General features: G+C 54.6%; 1 protein-coding gene and 1 pseudogene across 2 annotated transcripts; one reads left to right on the top strand and one right to left on the bottom strand.

The window, feature by feature from the left end:
• Window positions 1-3,295: 3,295 nt before the first annotated feature.
• Window positions 3,296-3,409, bottom strand: LOC119813795 (annotated as a pseudogene).
• Window positions 3,410-7,998: 4,589 nt separating this feature from the next.
• Socs3 (suppressor of cytokine signaling 3) lies at window positions 7,999-11,835 on the top strand. Of its 2 annotated transcripts, XM_038327091.1 has the most exons (3): window positions 7,999-8,016; window positions 8,808-9,087; window positions 9,641-11,835. In XM_038327091.1, exon 3 carries the CDS (start codon window positions 9,729-9,731, stop codon window positions 10,404-10,406), a length of 678 nt encoding a protein of 225 aa, XP_038183019.1. In that variant the 5' UTR covers window positions 7,999-8,016; window positions 8,808-9,087; window positions 9,641-9,728; the 3' UTR covers window positions 10,407-11,835. The 2 variants fall into 2 exon arrangements, with proteins under 2 accessions (XP_038183019.1, XP_041910905.1); XM_042054971.1 differs by lacking the exon at window positions 7,999-8,016 and having other exon boundaries at window positions 8,794-9,087.
• Window positions 11,836-16,370: the final 4,535 nt, after the last annotated feature.

The raw sequence follows: 16,370 nt of genomic DNA on the forward strand, positions 1-16,370 counted from the left end.
AGTTCCAGGGCAGGCTCCAAAGCTACAGAGAAACCCTGTCTCAAAAAACTAGAAATTAGTCAATTAATTAAAATAAAAGAAAGGAAGAAAAGAAAAAGAAACCCCAAATAATATTACAGTGGGTGGGAAGGTAGCTCAGTGGGTAGAGTCCTTGCCCACTATTCACAAAATCCTGAGTTCAGTTCCCAGCACTGCATAACTGAGGTGGACCAGATGCTAGTGCCTGTGATCCCAGCACCAGGGAGGGAGAAGGGAAGACCGGAAGTCTGAGGTCATCCTTGGTTACAGTTGAGTTAGTTTGGGATTGAAACAATGGTAGTGGTGAGAGCGGCTGCAAACCTGACAACCAGAATTTCGGTTCCCATGGTCCAAATACTAGAAGGAGAAAGCAGATCCTAATGGGTTGTCCTCTGATCCGCACGTGCACCCCGTGGTCCTTGTGTACCTGTGTGCGTACTCAGATAATACAAGTTAAAGAATTAGCCCGACGGTGGTGACACACCTTAAATTCCAGCGCTCAAGAGGCAGAGGCGTGCAGATCTCTGAGTTTCAGGCCAATCTGGCAAACATTTTAAAAATGCAAAAATACTCCAAGGCTAGAAAGAGGGCTCAGGGGTTAAGAGTTCACACTCCTCTTCCAGGGGGCGTGAGTTCACTTCCCAGCATCCACACCAGCTGCCTCAGAGCACAACCTCCTATAGCTTCAGTTCCAGGGAATCCAAGGTCCTCTTCTCGCTTCCTGGAGGTACCTGCCCGCTCAGGCAAATTCCCACAGAGGCCTATGCAAAAAATATTTATATTTTATATTAAAATATATATAAATATAATTAAAATATATTTTAAAACCTCTAAACAAGACCCATAGGAGAGGGGGATGGGAAGGCTACCTCAAGGTCAACTCTTAGACTCTCTGAGATGGAGGGCCCCACCCGTCCACCATGAAGCCTGAGACCTTGGGAGGCAGAAGGCCTACCTTTTTACTTTGAACTTGCCTAGGGTTCAGTGCACACCAAGTGCACACCAGTGCCCTTCTCAGAAGACAGGTGGCTCTGAAGGATACCTGAGAGTCACTTACAGAAGGTGGGGTAGATGTTGCAGGTTCACCCCAGTGAGGAGCACCTGTCCCTAGAGCACAGGGTCCCAGCCTTGTAGTAGACGGTCCCCCTCCAGACCTGGCCTCTCTGGAGGCACACACACACACACACACACACACACACACATGCCGCGCCCCAGGCTGGGCTCTCCTCCCTGGGTACAGCACTTCTGCTCTCGGCATGTGGCCAGGCCTCATTTGCATCGCAACCCAGATGGCTCACCGCAGCCTGGCTTCCCAGAACTGCCCAGCTGCCCTGCTGTCTGTTCCCCAGCCCAGCGCCAGCCTGGTCTTTGTGGGTGCTTCTGAGCAAATGACACTTCCCACCCCATCCCTGGACAGAGCAGGGTGTGTTGGTTTGGAGGGTGGGATGGCGGGGTAAATGCCTGGAAACTGACTTCCCTCATCCTCTGCCCCAACTCACAACTTATGAACTCCTTTGTGATGGGCAGGAAAACACTCTCCTTCTCAGCACACCATTCCTTTCTGTCTGCACCCTCCTCCAGCACCCACCCCACACGTATCCATTACCCACCCCCAAGCTCTCTGTGGGCGGAGGAATGGCCCCTAGGGCAGGGGTCCTGGCACTCTGGCCAGCCCAGTCCCTGGAGGGCACCAGGAATCTGAGAAGTGAGGATCCAGGGAGTGTGTGGTGGGTGGGTGAAGTGTTTTCTTTTTCTTCCCCTCCTCGGAGTTTTCTGGGAAACGCCAGAGGCAGGCTGGGCCTGGAATGGCAAGCTTGAAAGAACTCTTTAGCTGCCGCCCCATAGACATTCAACCCGCAAACCTTTTCTTTAGCTTAAGGCCCCTCCTGCCTGCAACAAAGGCCTGCCAACTGGAATGCTGCTTCCCAGCCACGGGCCATTGTCCTAGACTCCCTCCACCCCTTCAGATCGTTAGCAACCGGAAAGGAAGAAACTGGGGTCAACTAGATACGTGACCCCTGAGGCCTTCTCCTTGCAGGAGAGAGGTTATCTGTGACAGGCTTCCCCCTGTTCCTCAAGCAGTCCTGGAGGGCAGAGAGTGAACCTGGGCAGGCGCTGAGAGGTACACCCAGCCCATGGCAGACCTGGGCTCTGAGGAGCCTCACTCTCTCTTCAGGGGGCAGAGGAGAAGCGGGTTCCCTGCATCTCTTTCCAGGATGACCCAGAGAAAGGGGAGTAGCAGAAAGGCAGGCTCCTGCCCCATACTAGACTAAGTTGCAAGGGCATCTTGGCTCCTGGTTCATCCTCCCAGGTCTAGGTGAAGCTATCAATGGACAAGGACCTGAGGTTCAAAAGTAAATAACCTCCAGATGTAAACAAACCAAGTCCAAGGGATGAGCAAGGCTTCCCAACCCTGTGGCTGTATATCCGGTCACCAAGAATGGCTATCTTAGCATCTGTGCCCAGGGTAAGCATGGCACCTGGGGCCACTAAGGCACACCAGCGCTTCCTGCCTGCCTAGGCGCCAGCATGCCTCCCCATCTGGACTCAGAGGATGATCTCAGCAGATGTCGGTTGCCACAGGCTGGCAGCTGAAACCTCAGGGCTCTTCCTCTCCAGGGCAAACGCTTATCTTTATTATCTTTATGACCCTGCACCTTTGCCTGGAAATGGGATTCTGAATGCATCCAAGTTCTGCAACAGGAAAGATTAGAAGAAGGTGGCTGCCTCCGGATCCCTCGGGTGGGTGTGGGGCGCTAGGTGGAGCTGAAGGGTCAGACTAGATAACTGGTTCTTTTCCCCCCTTCAGCTACACAGCAAGATAAGAGAGGCTGCAGGCCAGGCTTAAGCTTCGTCCTAGGTCGGCGTCCCTTAGTTCAAGTCCTTTCTCAGAGTGGGTCCCTGGAAACGTGCCCTGCCTTAACCAAGTGTCTCCTCCCACTTTTCCAGGCTGTTTATCTTCAGATTAGAGGTCTAATAATCGCCAGTAAACCAGCCACGGGGCTTCCCAGAACCCACACCATCCAGAAACCCAGAAACCAACAATTCAAAAGAATGCTGGTTGTGGCATCTAAGGCTCATAGAAAATAGAAATCCACACAAGCTGGTCCTTAGACTCATGGAGGACTTTGTTATGCGCCGGGCTCAGTGGTTAAGAGTCATTGCTGCTCACAATGACCTCTAAGCTCCAGATCCAAGGGGTCAGATGCCTCTGACCCTTATTCACATACCCACAGGTAGGCACACATACATACACATAAGTTTTTCCTTTTTTAAAAAAATATATGAATGCTTCACAAACTTTTGAGTGTCATCCTTACACAGGATCCATGCTAATCTTATCCGTGTCGTTCTAATTTTTCTGTAGTGTATGTCCTGCCAAAGCGAGGACATATTTGCATAATTTAAAACAATAAAAAAAAATCATGCTGGATATTGGTGTCACAGGCCTTTAATCACAGCGCTCGGGAGGGAGAGCAGGAAGATCTCTGAGTTCAAGGCCAGCCTGATCTACAGAGTGAATTCCAGGACAGCCAGGATTACACAGAGAAACCCTGTCTCAAAAAACAAACAAACAACAAACAAAAAACAACAACAAAATTCAAAATACACACAAAAGAGGAAAATAAACGCGCCATTTTCCCGTCAGATTCTCTCTGAGCAAGCGGTTGGAGCGTTTCGATGAGTGAAGTAGTTTCAGTGCCTAATTGTAAAGAGACAGTACAAGTCAGCCAACCTGGGAAAGGTAGTTCTGACCCCAGGGAAGCAGGTAGGCTGAGTCAGCTGTCAGGCCGCAGGAGGCCCCCATGGAGCACACAGTGGAGGCCTCTGAGGGACCACAGTGACTAGGCAGAGCTAAGAAGGCCCGGCATTCCACCAAGGAGGTTTCCTGTACTTATTTGGTTCTTTGCTTGTTTGTTTACTTCCAGTCCTGGCGATTTGTTACTCTTTTTTTTGTTGTTGTTTTGTTTTGTTTTGTTTTTCAAGACAGGGTTTCTCTGTGGCTTTTTTTGGAGCCTGTCCTGGAACTAGCTCTGTAGACCAGGCTGGTCTCGAACTCACAGAGATCCGCCTACCTCTGCCTCCCGAGTGCTGGGATTAAAGGCGTGCGCCACCATCACCCGGCTCGATTTGTTACTCTTAAAGACTTACTTTTGACTGGTCTCAGACTTTGAAGCAGAATCTCCCAGCAAGGACAGCCTATGTCTGGCTGTCTCTTAGCAACCTGTTCCTTCATTCTCTCGGCCGAAAGTTCTGCATGTCCTGCAGCTTCCTGCTCGTTCTTTTATTCGCACTGTTTCTTCGGAGCCTTATGTTGGTGTTTTAGCAGCAGGACACGTGGAGTAACAAGACGCTGACTCTTGGATGATTTGGTCCTGTTTAAGGACTCTCTAGCAATATATTGTCAGACACCATCCTCTTTAGAGAGAGAATGGAGTCCACAATGCATCCTGAATGCACCCGCACCCATGCTTCCTCTCTCTAGTTCTCCTTGGTCTAGACCAAGGACGCCCCGACTCAACAGCAGGCCCCCTCTATCCTGGGTCAAGACACTCACTTCAGAGGAAAACCTTGCTTGCTGTTCCCACCACAGATTCGGACCACACAACTCTCCCCCTCTTCCCCCACAGCATCAGCAGCTACCGCATCTGTGGCCATGCCCTTCTCATGGGAGGTACAGAGCTTTCGTTCCTCACGCACCCCAGTGATACCACGTTCTGACAGTTGGTGGCCGGGAAGGAGGTGTTTAGCTTCATCTTGACACAGGGTTGTAAATTTTTATTTGTTCCTGTTTTTCATTTTGCATGTCTTTATTTTATGTGTGTGAGTATTTTCCCTAAGTGCATTTATAAGTATCTCATGCACACCTGGTAGTCGTACAGGCCAAACGAGTCTATCGGATATCACATCTCCATTGGAGTTTGAGTTAGCTAGTTGTGATGAGGCTGCTGGGAATTGAACTGGATCCTCCACAAGAGTAATCAGTGCTCTTAACAACTGAGCTATCCTTCCAGCACCTTGGGATGTGGGTTTTTTTTTTTGTTGTTGTTTTGTTTGAGACAGGGTCTCACATAGCTTAGGCTGGCCTCAAACTCCGTGTGTAGTTTAGGATGACCTTGAATTTCTGGTCCTTCTGCCTCTGTCTTTTGGTTGCAGGGATTACAGAGCCACCAGTCAGAGTTCCATCCACTGCTCGTTAGATCCTGCAGGCTGCCCTCTTAGAGATCAGCCAGGCCTTAGACCCTATTTAATAAGTACCCTAAGCTTCTAAGCCGGAGCAGGTAGCATTCCAAAGGTAGGTGGGTGATAGGATTAGCTCCTACATTACGATCTGAGGCCCTGTCTAGGATTTTCACTAGGCTGCTAAACTCGGAGCCCCTTCCCGTCTAAGCTCAGAGCTGATTATCCTCAGAGCCTATCAATGTAAGGCATTTCCTTTGTTCGGGGTTCTTGCTGCTGGGTCTCATTTCAGCTTCTCCCAATGCCAGCGGCCAATGTTATTAAAAGGCCTGGCTGCCTGAAATCCGTCTCAAGGCGTCTCTCCTGCATCTGGAAAGAGACCTCAATATTTAAAACAATCAAGCCTGGCCGAGGCGGCGCACACCATTAATTCCAGCACTCTGAGAGGCAAGGGCAGGAGCTTCTAAGTTTCAAGCTAGTCTTGTCTACAAAGAGTCCCAGAACAGCCAGGACCACACAAAGACATCTTACTTGGGGAGTGGGAGGTGGGAGCTGGGGAATGGAAGCCAAGGGCTTCCTGCATGCTGCGTAAGCCTTAAATAGTGGCCTCAACCATTCGTCCCAGGGATTGAGACTTAACAGTGAGCACTTTATCAGCTGAGCCACATCTGAAGCCTCAAAAGTTGTGTCCTAAGCACCTTAGACCTCACAGGACCTCGAGGGGGGGAAAGGACAGGGTTGCAGAGCCAGTGATGACACACAGCTACCATGCAATGGAGCCAAGGAACGGCTTAGGTTCCTAAGCCCATACATGGCACTCAGCTTACCCACCCGTCTGCTGTTCTGGCCTTCTCTAGCCACAGGATCCATGCTGGGAGAGCAGACATGCCTGCTGGTCCCATCTTCCCACCTCCCCTCTTCAAAGGGCCTGCACTCTTGCGTTCTACTCCGAGTACAGTTTCCTGCTGGTCTCTTGGGCAGCATCTCCTGTCAGGACTCATTCAGAAGAACGAGTCCCTACAAACAAGACAGGACTCCAAAGCTCCAGCATCATTTCCCACCCTTCCCCTCTCTCGGATTCATTTATCTATTTGATTTAGTCAGGGTCTATGTTGCTCTGGCTGGCCTAGAACTCTAAGTCCAGCAAGCTGCCCTTGAACTCATAGAGATCTGCCTGCTTCTGCTTCCAGAGTCTGCGTTTAAAGGCATGTGTTCTCACGACCATGCAAGGCCCAAGATCTGTTTGATTTTAGTTATGTATGTGTGGGGGGAGGTGGCATGTGTGCTTCAGTGCAGCAGGTTCCTGTGAAGGTCAAGGGGCGGTGATCCATCCTGCACGGGTGCTGGGAACTAATCCGGTTTTCTGGAAGTGCAGTATGTGCTCTTAGGTCGTCTCTCCGGCCTCTTTATTTCCCTCTTGCCCCACCTCAGGAACCACCACAGTGTCTCATTGGGTCAGGCACAAAGTGAGGGTTTGTGGAACGGCTGGGTGAACCTGGCTTGTGTCGGGCGTTGTCATTTACAAAGCATTTTCCCATCCATTAACTCCATGGCTATTTCCTGAGAGTCCTCCCTGTCCTCTACCGCCCTCAGCACAGAAGGCAGCCGCTGGGGAACACTCCCTGGACGAGGCGAAGCAGGGTTTGTCCACAGAGAGCGGCAAGTGTCTTGAAGACAAGGACCGGCTCTCACAAGATATCTCCATGTGTGAACAAGGTCTGGGTTTGTCAGCACACGTCTGTGAGATATTTTATAATTTATTTAACTTTATTTTATGTACATTGGTGTACAGGTGTCAGATCTCCTGGAACTGGAGTTACAGACAGTTGTGAGCTGTCATGTGGGTGCTGGGAATTGAACCTGGGTCCTCCGGAAGAGCAGTCAGTGCTCTTAACCACTGAGCCATCTCTCCAGCTCCTGTGACATATTTTAAATGAGGCCTCCTAAGCCTCTTGAGTACTGGGATTTCTGGGGTGGGTGCATTGCTATACCCATTCCTATTTAACAGAAACAAGTCTGAGCCCCGAGAGGCTGTGCATCTGCCTGAGTCTATATCAGTCTCCCATCATAAGGGAGCATACTTGACACAGTGGGCCAAGATAATGAGGTGCCTACCAGTTCCACAGGAAGGGAAGCTGGCAGTCTCCTCAAGCCCAAGATCCTGCATGTGTAGCGTGTAGCCAGCACGCTCCTCATTTAGGGTAAGACTAGCCTTACACGAAGTCTGTGGCATCTAAGAGGGTGGGGCAGAACCACTGAGAGCAGCCTCTCTGTGCTCACTTAGCTGGTTCTCAGGCGGCTCCAGCACCCTGCTGCTTGTTGCAAAACTTGCCTCGGGGCCTTTATAGGTATTCACGTGACCAGGAGCAAGTCAACCTTTCACCTCAATCACCTGCTCTTATTAATACTCCTCTTCCCCCAACCCCTGAAAAGTTCAGATACCCTAACTCTTAGGGGCAAAGGAAGGTCCATCCTAACACCTTAGTGGCCACTTGGCAGTGGGCTGAATCCGTAACAACTGGTCTGTGGACTTTCTGCCTATTCGACATTTATTCCAGGTTTGAACCTGGCCTGGAAAGTGAACTGCCTCTCTTTCAGGTTGCCCACTTCTCTTCTTGAATAAGGAGTCCCACAACCTCTCCTTTCTCCAGGGCCTGGGAAACAGCAAAACTCTGCTCGTCTACAAGACTCCCGTGCGCCCTCTAGCGGACTCGGGCGCGGCCTGGGGGTCACGGTTTCCTCCCTCGCGGCGCCGAGAGCACCTGGGCCGACTCAGCTCACCAGACAGGTTGGGAGACCCAGATGAGAGATAGGGTGGTAGGTAGTTAACGGCTTCCTCCACCTACTGGGTATCAGCACCCACGTCTGTCACCTTAGAACCTGGCAGTGGGTCGGGGAGCCGAGGCCCCGTAGCTGCCTCGAAGCCGGCGTCTCCTCCAGCTTCATCTTTTGGACCTGTCCACAGGTCACTGTCGCGCACCCCGCCCCCCCTTCACTTCCTAGGTCTCCAGTGAGTTGGCTGAGGAATGGCCCAATATTCCTTTTGACTGGCACGGGCTGCTTGGAACTGTAAATGAGGACCTCGGGGTAGCCTGGGTGGGAGCGAGGGGAGCGTCCCCACCCAGGGTCCAAGAAAAAGAGAAGGGGTGCCGCGGAGCCTCTCCGGGCCGGTCTCCTAGAACTGCCCGCGCGCTCCCATCGCGGAGCCCCCGCCTCTGCCAGAAACCAGCCTTCTTAGAAGGGAGGGGGTGGGGGGGGGAAAGTGTGAATGAGAAGTTGGGGGCGGAGCGCGCGGGGGAGGGGCCGCTGCCAGGAACGCTCGGCTAGGGCTGGCGCCGCGCCCGCCGGTCGGGCAGCCTCGCGCCGCGCTTTGTCTCCCTCTCCGTGAGTCTCGGCGGGTCCTGGAGGCCCCAGCTCCAGGCCCGCCCTCGGCCGCCCGCGGCCCCTCCCTCGCCCTCCGCGCCTTTCAGTGCAGAGTAGTGACTAAACATTACAAGAAGACCGGCCGCGCAGTTCCAGGAATCGGGGGGCGGGGCATGCTGGCCGCGTAAATACCCGCGCGCGCGGCCTCGCCGGCGGCTCTTAACTCAGACTCTTCGCCTCTCCAGCTCTCAACACCTCAGCCTCTCCGGGCTCCCGGACGCCCCCTGCCCGACCCAGCTCTCTGTCGTGGCCCCTCGTCTGGGTCCTTTGCCTAATCCATCCCTGGGCGCGCCTGATCGGCCCCGGGAGCAGCGAAGCCAGAGGGGACGCACGCACTGGGAGCCCCTTTGTGGACTTCACGACCGCCAACATCTGGGCGCAGCGCGGGCCACTGCTGGCTGCCGCCTCGCCTTGGGGACCGTAGGAGGCTCAGCCCCAAGGCCCGAGACTTCGCTACGGGACTAGGTAGGAAGGAGGGGCGCGGTGTGGCAAAGGGTGGGGGCCTCGATTCAGCTCGGGAGCTTTTCCCGGTTTCTCCTCCCCTTCCCGGGTCATTCCCGGTAGGGAGGGGACGAGGTAGGGGGCAGAGCGGATGAGAGCCGAAGATCCCGGGTTCCCGTAATACTCGGACTGGGGCCCATGGGCTTCTCCAGTTCCCTCTCCCACATATCTCGGGTTTGTCACCCCCCTTTTCGTCCTCGCCACTGAGGACACCGGACTGAGCGGCGCCCTGAGCGTCCCTGGGGCTCTTGTCTCGCTCCCCAACCTGGCGGTGCTCCTGGAGACCCAACTTCCACTAGCGAGTTTCTCTCGGGTGTTCTCCCAGGGCGTCTGGGGAAGGGACTGTCTGGGGTTGGCCGACAGGGACCGAGGCCCGGAGAGCCCCGCGAGGTGGCTGGGTCCCAGACACGGCCTTCTGCGGGGCAACCAGGTGCCCCGGGCGCACGGCGGAGGCTGGAGGGCCGGGCACACTGGAGAGTTCCGGGCACTCACGCTCTGGGCGCTTTTCTCTCCGCAGCCCCCCGGGATGCGGTAGCGGCCGCTGTGCGGAGGCCGCGAAGCAGCTGCAGCCACCGCCGCGCAGATCCACGCTGGCTCCGTGCGCCATGGTCACCCACAGCAAGTTTCCCGCCGCCGGGATGAGCCGCCCCCTGGACACCAGCCTGCGCCTCAAGACCTTCAGCTCCAAGAGCGAGTACCAGCTGGTGGTGAATGCCGTGCGCAAGCTGCAGGAGAGCGGATTCTATTGGAGCGCTGTGACCGGCGGCGAGGCGAACCTGCTGCTCAGCGCCGAGCCCGCGGGCACCTTTCTTATCCGCGACAGCTCGGACCAGCGCCACTTCTTCACGCTGAGCGTCAAGACCCAGTCAGGGACCAAGAACCTACGCATCCAGTGCGAGGGGGGCAGCTTTTCGCTGCAGAGTGACCCTCGGAGCACGCAGCCAGTGCCCCGTTTCGACTGTGTACTCAAGCTGGTGCACCACTACATGCCGCCCCCGGCCACCTCCTCCTTCTCTTTGCCACCCACGGAACCTTCCTCCGAGGTGCCAGAGCAGCCACCTGCCCAGGCGCTCCCCGGGAGTACCCCCAAGAGAGCTTACTACATCTATTCTGGGGGCGAGAAGATTCCGCTGGTACTGAGCCGACCTCTCTCCTCCAACGTGGCCACCCTCCAGCATCTCTGCAGGAAGACCGTCAATGGCCACCTGGACTCCTATGAGAAAGTGACCCAGCTGCCTGGACCCATTCGGGAGTTCCTGGACCAGTATGATGCTCCGCTTTAAAGAGCAAAAGGGTTAGAGGGGGGTCCGTGTCGGCCACCTCTCCTCTGCCGCACATGGCACAAGCACAAAAATCCAGCCCCAATGGTCGGTAGCTCTCAGTGAGCCAGGGGCAGGTAGGCTTCCTCCTCCGGCCCCCCACTCTGCAGAGTGGGGCAGGCAGGACCTGGAATGTGTCTGAGGGGAGGGGGAGTTGCCACCTGCTTTCCCTCCCTGGCTCCAGCTTCTCTCTCAAGAGGAGCCAGCTGGCCTGGTGGGACAGTAGCATTGACAAGTGGACTCTCCTCTTCTTCCCTTCCTCCACACCCCCTCTGCTTCCCAAGGGAGCAGAGAGAGGGTGGGAGGACACCTCGAGTGTTGGACTAATGAGAACTGCAGGGGAATCTTCAAACTTTCCCATGGAACTTGTTTGTGCTTTGATTTGGTTTAATCCTGAGTGGGCGCCAGGCCTGGGGGAAAGATGGAAGAGAAGAAAGAGGGTGTGTGAGGGCGGCAGGCTGGCCAAAGAAATGACCACTGGCACTGCCCAGCCTAGGTGAGGAGTTGGTGGTTCCTGGCTCTGGGGAGAGAGGCAAGGGGTGACCTGCAGAGAGCCATTCTGGTGCCAGGCTTCTCTCCCTTGGGGCAGCTAATGAAACCTCCCAGAGCCCTCCTCGTTGTAAGAGACAATGGCACGTGACAGATGGGTCAGTTGGCCACCTTTTCCCACACCAGAGGGGGGCAGGTGAACAGATGAGCCACCTTGGGGCCCAGGTTTCCTTAGACAAGATGGGGGACTCTTTGTTTCTCCTATGTCCGGCTAGGAGACTTGCCTTAAATGCCCTCTGTCCCATGGATAGGGATTGGCACGTGAGGAGCCAAACACAGCCAACCACAGCCAACAGGCAGAAGAGCTGAGGGATTCACCCCGTGAGTGCAGGCCAGGGGGAGTGGGTGCAGGGAGGAGACCCTGGCATGCAGGAGACTCCTGAGTGGCAAGAAATTGGCCAGTCCTAGGCACCTCTTGGTCAGCGGGATCAGCAGGTCCCAGGGCCTCCCTTTTCACCTGGGGTAAGGGGGAGGCAGGAGGTAATGGAGAAACCTTCACCTGCCACCCAGCAGTGGCCACTCACAGGAATGCAGCAGCCATGGAATTACCTGGAACTGGTCTTGTTTTGGGGAGAAACAACCAAGTTTTCTGAGTCAGGTATGGGGCTGGGTGGGGCAGCTGTGTGTTGGGGTGGTTTTTTGCTCTCTGTGTTGTTTTGAATAATGTTTACAATTTGCCTCAATCACTTTTATAAAGATCCACCTCCAGCCCGCCCCTCTCCCCATTCAGGCCTTTGAGGCTGTTTGAAGATGCTTGAAAAACTCAACCAAATCCCAGTTCAACTCAGACTTTGCACATATATTTATATTTATACTCAGAAAAGAAACATTTCAGTAATTTATAATAAAGAGCACTATTTTTTAATGAAAAAAAAAATGACTCCAGCCTTCTTTCCCTGATTCCTTTTGCGCTCACAATGGGACGAGGGGAGGGGGCTGGCTGTGCCTCTTGGGTCCCTGCCCACAGCTCTGAGGTAGAGTCACATCCCCAGCAGCCCTCCTCTGTCACTGGCAAAGCCTTGACAGCCACCTAGGCTGCTACCAATGGTTAATTCCTGCCAGTCTGATTCAGCTCTGACCAGAATATGCAAAGCAAGTTTGCGAAGGAAGTGCGGGCTTCAAAGGGCTTGCAGGGAGCAGGCTGTACTGTGGTCAGAAGCTGTTAGAGGCTCCAAGCTATTAGCGCTCGCTGGCTGGGCTGCTTGGCAGGGAGGTGTTCCGAGAAAGCCTAGATGTGGGGTCCTGATGGTGACTCGTGACCTCAGCACCGCGTCACAGATGATGTCACAGCATGTGGGGTGGGGGGGAAGGGTGATCCCCATACAAGGCTGGAAGGCAGGTGGAGCCCTGGGGCAGGTGTTAATGGCTCCTTCCTGGCCACGCTCCTCCATACACACATCTTTTTTATTCTTAAAGGTCCTCCCGGGCCATGGACCACCAGCCAGGCTCCTGGAAAACACCCATCTAGTCACCTTTAGTCTACCTCTGGGCACTAAAGAGGCTGCCTGTCAGGCACCCCCATGAGACACAGCTGTGCTTCGATGTGAGCAGGACTCGGCACAACTTGAATTCGTCATTTCTGGTGCCTAGAGAGGTGAAGTGTAAATATTTATCCTCTGGTCTTGGGGCAGACGCGGGTTCGGGGAAGTTAAGCAACCTGCCTGGGACACAGCACCCAGGAATGTAGAAACAACAAAGAATTGGGGCTGAGGGGCGTCTGATCTCCCACATTGCCTCCTAAAAGGCCGAGTGTTTGGTATCTCTCTAATACACACACACACACACACACACACACACACACACACGCGGTTAGCATAAGTTTCTGCTAGGAAAACAAACACCACTTATGTGATAGTTTTCCTTCTGCTACCCAGTCCCAAGGATCTCTGAGAGGAGTGTGATCCCGGCTTGAGGGCTCCTCGGTCTCCCCTCTGTCTGATAAGCGCCCTGAAGTTGAGCTGCCAGAGCTTCCTTTGGTCCCACAGCACCTGATAAACAGCTGTTCCAAGAGTCAAGTGCTTAAAAGGCCACTGGAAGAATAAACAAGGCCCTTTCTGTCCGTTTCCTAGGCCTTGGGGGGAAATGATCTAAAGAGATACGGGAGCTGACCAGGCTTGAGACCAGTGCGGACAGCATGCCAGACTCACACTAGAGGGACTATCAAGTTTGGAACCAGGACTGCACACTAAGGCAGAACCACATCTCTCCCAGAGTCCCCAGTGTCTCAGGACAAGGGTCCTGAAGCCTGCCCAATGGCATCCACCTGCCACTTGCTGCTGAGGGCCACTTTTGTGGATATTACAGCCTCCATGGAACCAGGGAACCTGGCCGTGCAGTTGGCCCCAGTCTTTGACCCAGAAGGTAGCCGGCTATTTAGCCACGTGTTGGCATTCGTAGGACACGGGTCCTGTGTCTTGCCTTCCTCCTGGAGGCTCAGTTTGGTTTGGGGAGACTCAGAACAAAGAAGGGGTTTGTTTTCCCTGCCTGCAACTCATTGCCCCTCTAGACTTCTGGGTCTCCAGCTCAGATCCCAGCCTGGGAACTGATACACACCAGGAAAACGAAGTTCAGAGCCTCCCTGGCCAGTGCCTCTTTCTTCCCTCTTCCTCCAGTGCCCATCACATAGCCCTACTGTGGCTCGGCCCTTTGGGGTAAAACTCTCCTTTTCCAAAAGACCTAGTCAGGGACCTGATTGCCAGAGGAGGGGTGCTCCTGGCTCCCAAATGCTCCATAAAGGGCTTGTAGAGAGTGGGGCAATTTCATGTGGTTTGAGCCCCTGAAAGGGGGGGAGGCAGCTCTCTACCCTGTACTCTTTTATCCTGCTTGTAGCTCTGCAAGAATCCACCCGAGAGGCCCCATTCTCCCTCCTGGTGTTGCTTTGGGCTGGCCTCCTGAAGACTTGAGCCAGGAATGGGAAATCCAAGGCCTGCTCGTGGGGAAGAAGGGAGGCCACAGATAGGGAGCTGGCGACGGAAAATAAGCCCTCATGAAGTGTCCTAGCGTACAGAATGAGTAAAGATGTCAGTCAGGAAGGGGGTACCGCAGGGGTGCTGAGAAGCAAGGCAACCCGAGCAGAGACACAGCCCCCAGGAACCCTGGCTGGGTGATGGTGAGCAACACGCATGGGGGCGTGAGGTGTGCCCTCAAGGCCCAGGGTGGTTAGAGCCCCCTCAGATCCCCTTTATGCGCCCCGCCCGTTCTCCTCCGGTTTCAGGCTCGGCGCTTCGAGCCGCCCTCTGCCAGGAAGAGTCACTTCCCGGCCACCGCGGGAGCCCAGGAGCAGCTATGCGAAGAATGTCCGAGCTGAGCGCGGAGAGGGCGGTCCCTTCGGGCCCCGCCCCCAACACGCCCACTCCTAGTCCACAAGTCACGCCTCCGACACGCCCCCTCCCGCGCAGCGCCGTCGCCACGGCAACAGGATTACAGGCGTTGAGCGCTGTTTATTCTCAGCCGGGTGCCAGGAAACTCGCCGGGAGGCGGCCAGGCGCACCTCCCTGGGTGTGTGTCGGGTGGTGGTGGGGAGCTCGTCATTGGTCACAAGGGTCACTGACCCCCGGGAGGCGACACTGAAAGCTCTGACTTCTTTCCCGGCCAAAGATGGTTCATGTTTTCTGGCCCCACCGGATTCGAGAACACCTTCCAGGCTAATAGAGCAAAGCCTGCCCTCCCCTTCCATCCAGGGAGCCCCGCTGCTCCCTCCCCGTGCCCTTCGCTTATTCGTCCACTCAGCAAATATCTGCCCAATACATCCTGTGTTTCAGGGAATGTTCTAGGTCCAGGGGAGTTAGAGTTCGGCAAGACGAGGCCTGCTGGGGTTTGGCTCCCCATTGCTTCCCAGGAGTTAAGTTTGAGTGGGAGAAAGCCAACAATAAACTAGTTAAGCATGTAAATTAAATAAGTAAGGGCTGCCGTTTGTGCGATCAGATCAAATGTTCACCACAGATCCAGAACGTTGCCACGGGAAGCCACTGGCTTGGTTAATAACCCCCATAGCTTGACAGAGGCACTAACTCCAGTCAGAACATATCCGCGTGTTCTGGTAGAGAAACTCTGACCCTAAATTCAGGGACCATCCTTTCAGGATCATGGAAGGGGGTAGACAGAATCAATGAGACTATCCGAACTCTTTTTCAGTCTGCTTAGACTCTCCCAGTGCTTCCCAGACCTAAAGGCAAAGAGAACCGAGGCTGGTCCCCAGGGGGTGTAGAAAAAAATTGCTTGATTCCTGGAATCCAACCGCAACTCGCAACTCTTGTGAATCAGAAGGGAGACCTGGAACCTGAGAATTCCAGGTCCTCCTGGGTGACCCACCTGCTGCTCACTTTGGGGAAGGCAAGTCTGTGTTTCCGCTCTTCCTGGAGAGGGAATTTCCTTCTAGCACCTTGACTAAGCCCAGGCTGGAAAGTGAAGTGGGAAGGGAAGGCCTGGGGCTCACCACAGCTGTGGCAAGCCTGGACAGGCACAGCCCTTTCCAGTCCCCAGGCTCCAGACCCAGAGGCCCTGAGCCCAAGGGCAGCAGGGGCTGTGGAGGAGGCTGCTCGCCCTTAGCCCTGAGCCCTCCCAGCTGTGCTGTGCTGGGAACAGGCCAGGCAGTTTGTGAAATCCTCGGGTGAGCCTGACCCACTCTCATGAGGACGGCCTGTGGAAGCTGTGCCGGGAGGGGGGTGGGGGCTGTTCCCAGAAGCAGGGAGAACTCTGGACTTCCCACTCCTGCACTCTCTGGATTGCAGCACAGACTTAAGCAATTGCTGCAGCCTGGAAGGCAGCTTGCAGAGAGAGAGGGAGAGAAGCTGAGACCCTAGGCTTTTCCAAAAGGAAGCCAGGGTTCTGGCGTGGACAATAACTGCTGTTGTTTGGCCCAGTGCAGGCAAGTCAGCTTTAGGAACACTCAGTTCTTATTTTATACACTTATTTATTGTGTGTGTGCTGTGAGTGTCTATATGCATATTTGTGCCACAGGGAGCCCATGGGGGTCAGAGGACAGTTTGTAGAAGTCAGTTCTCTCCTACCATGTGGGTCCTGGATAGCGTTCAGGTTGTCAGACTTGGCTGAACCACCCACCACATGGGTCTGGGGGATTGAACCCAGGTCATCAGGCCTGGTGGCAGGTGCCTTTACCTGCTGAGTCGTCTCCATGACCTTCTACCTTCTTTCTGTGACAGATTTCTTCATTGCATCTGAAACTGACCAGTTAGGTAAGACTGGCTCCCCTGTGAACTCTAGGTCTCTGCTGGTCTCCACTTCCCTGTGCTGGACTTACAGTCATATTCTACCGTAATGGCCGGCATTTACATGTTGCCGGGGGTCTGAATTCATTAACGCCCCCACGCTTACAGCAAGCACCTGCCCATTGATCGAGCCATCTCCCCAGGCCCCAAA

The sequence above is a fragment of the Arvicola amphibius genome, chromosome 4 (assembly GCF_903992535.2).
Source record: "Arvicola amphibius chromosome 4, mArvAmp1.2, whole genome shotgun sequence".
Taxonomy (NCBI): Eukaryota; Metazoa; Chordata; class Mammalia; order Rodentia; family Cricetidae; genus Arvicola; species Arvicola amphibius.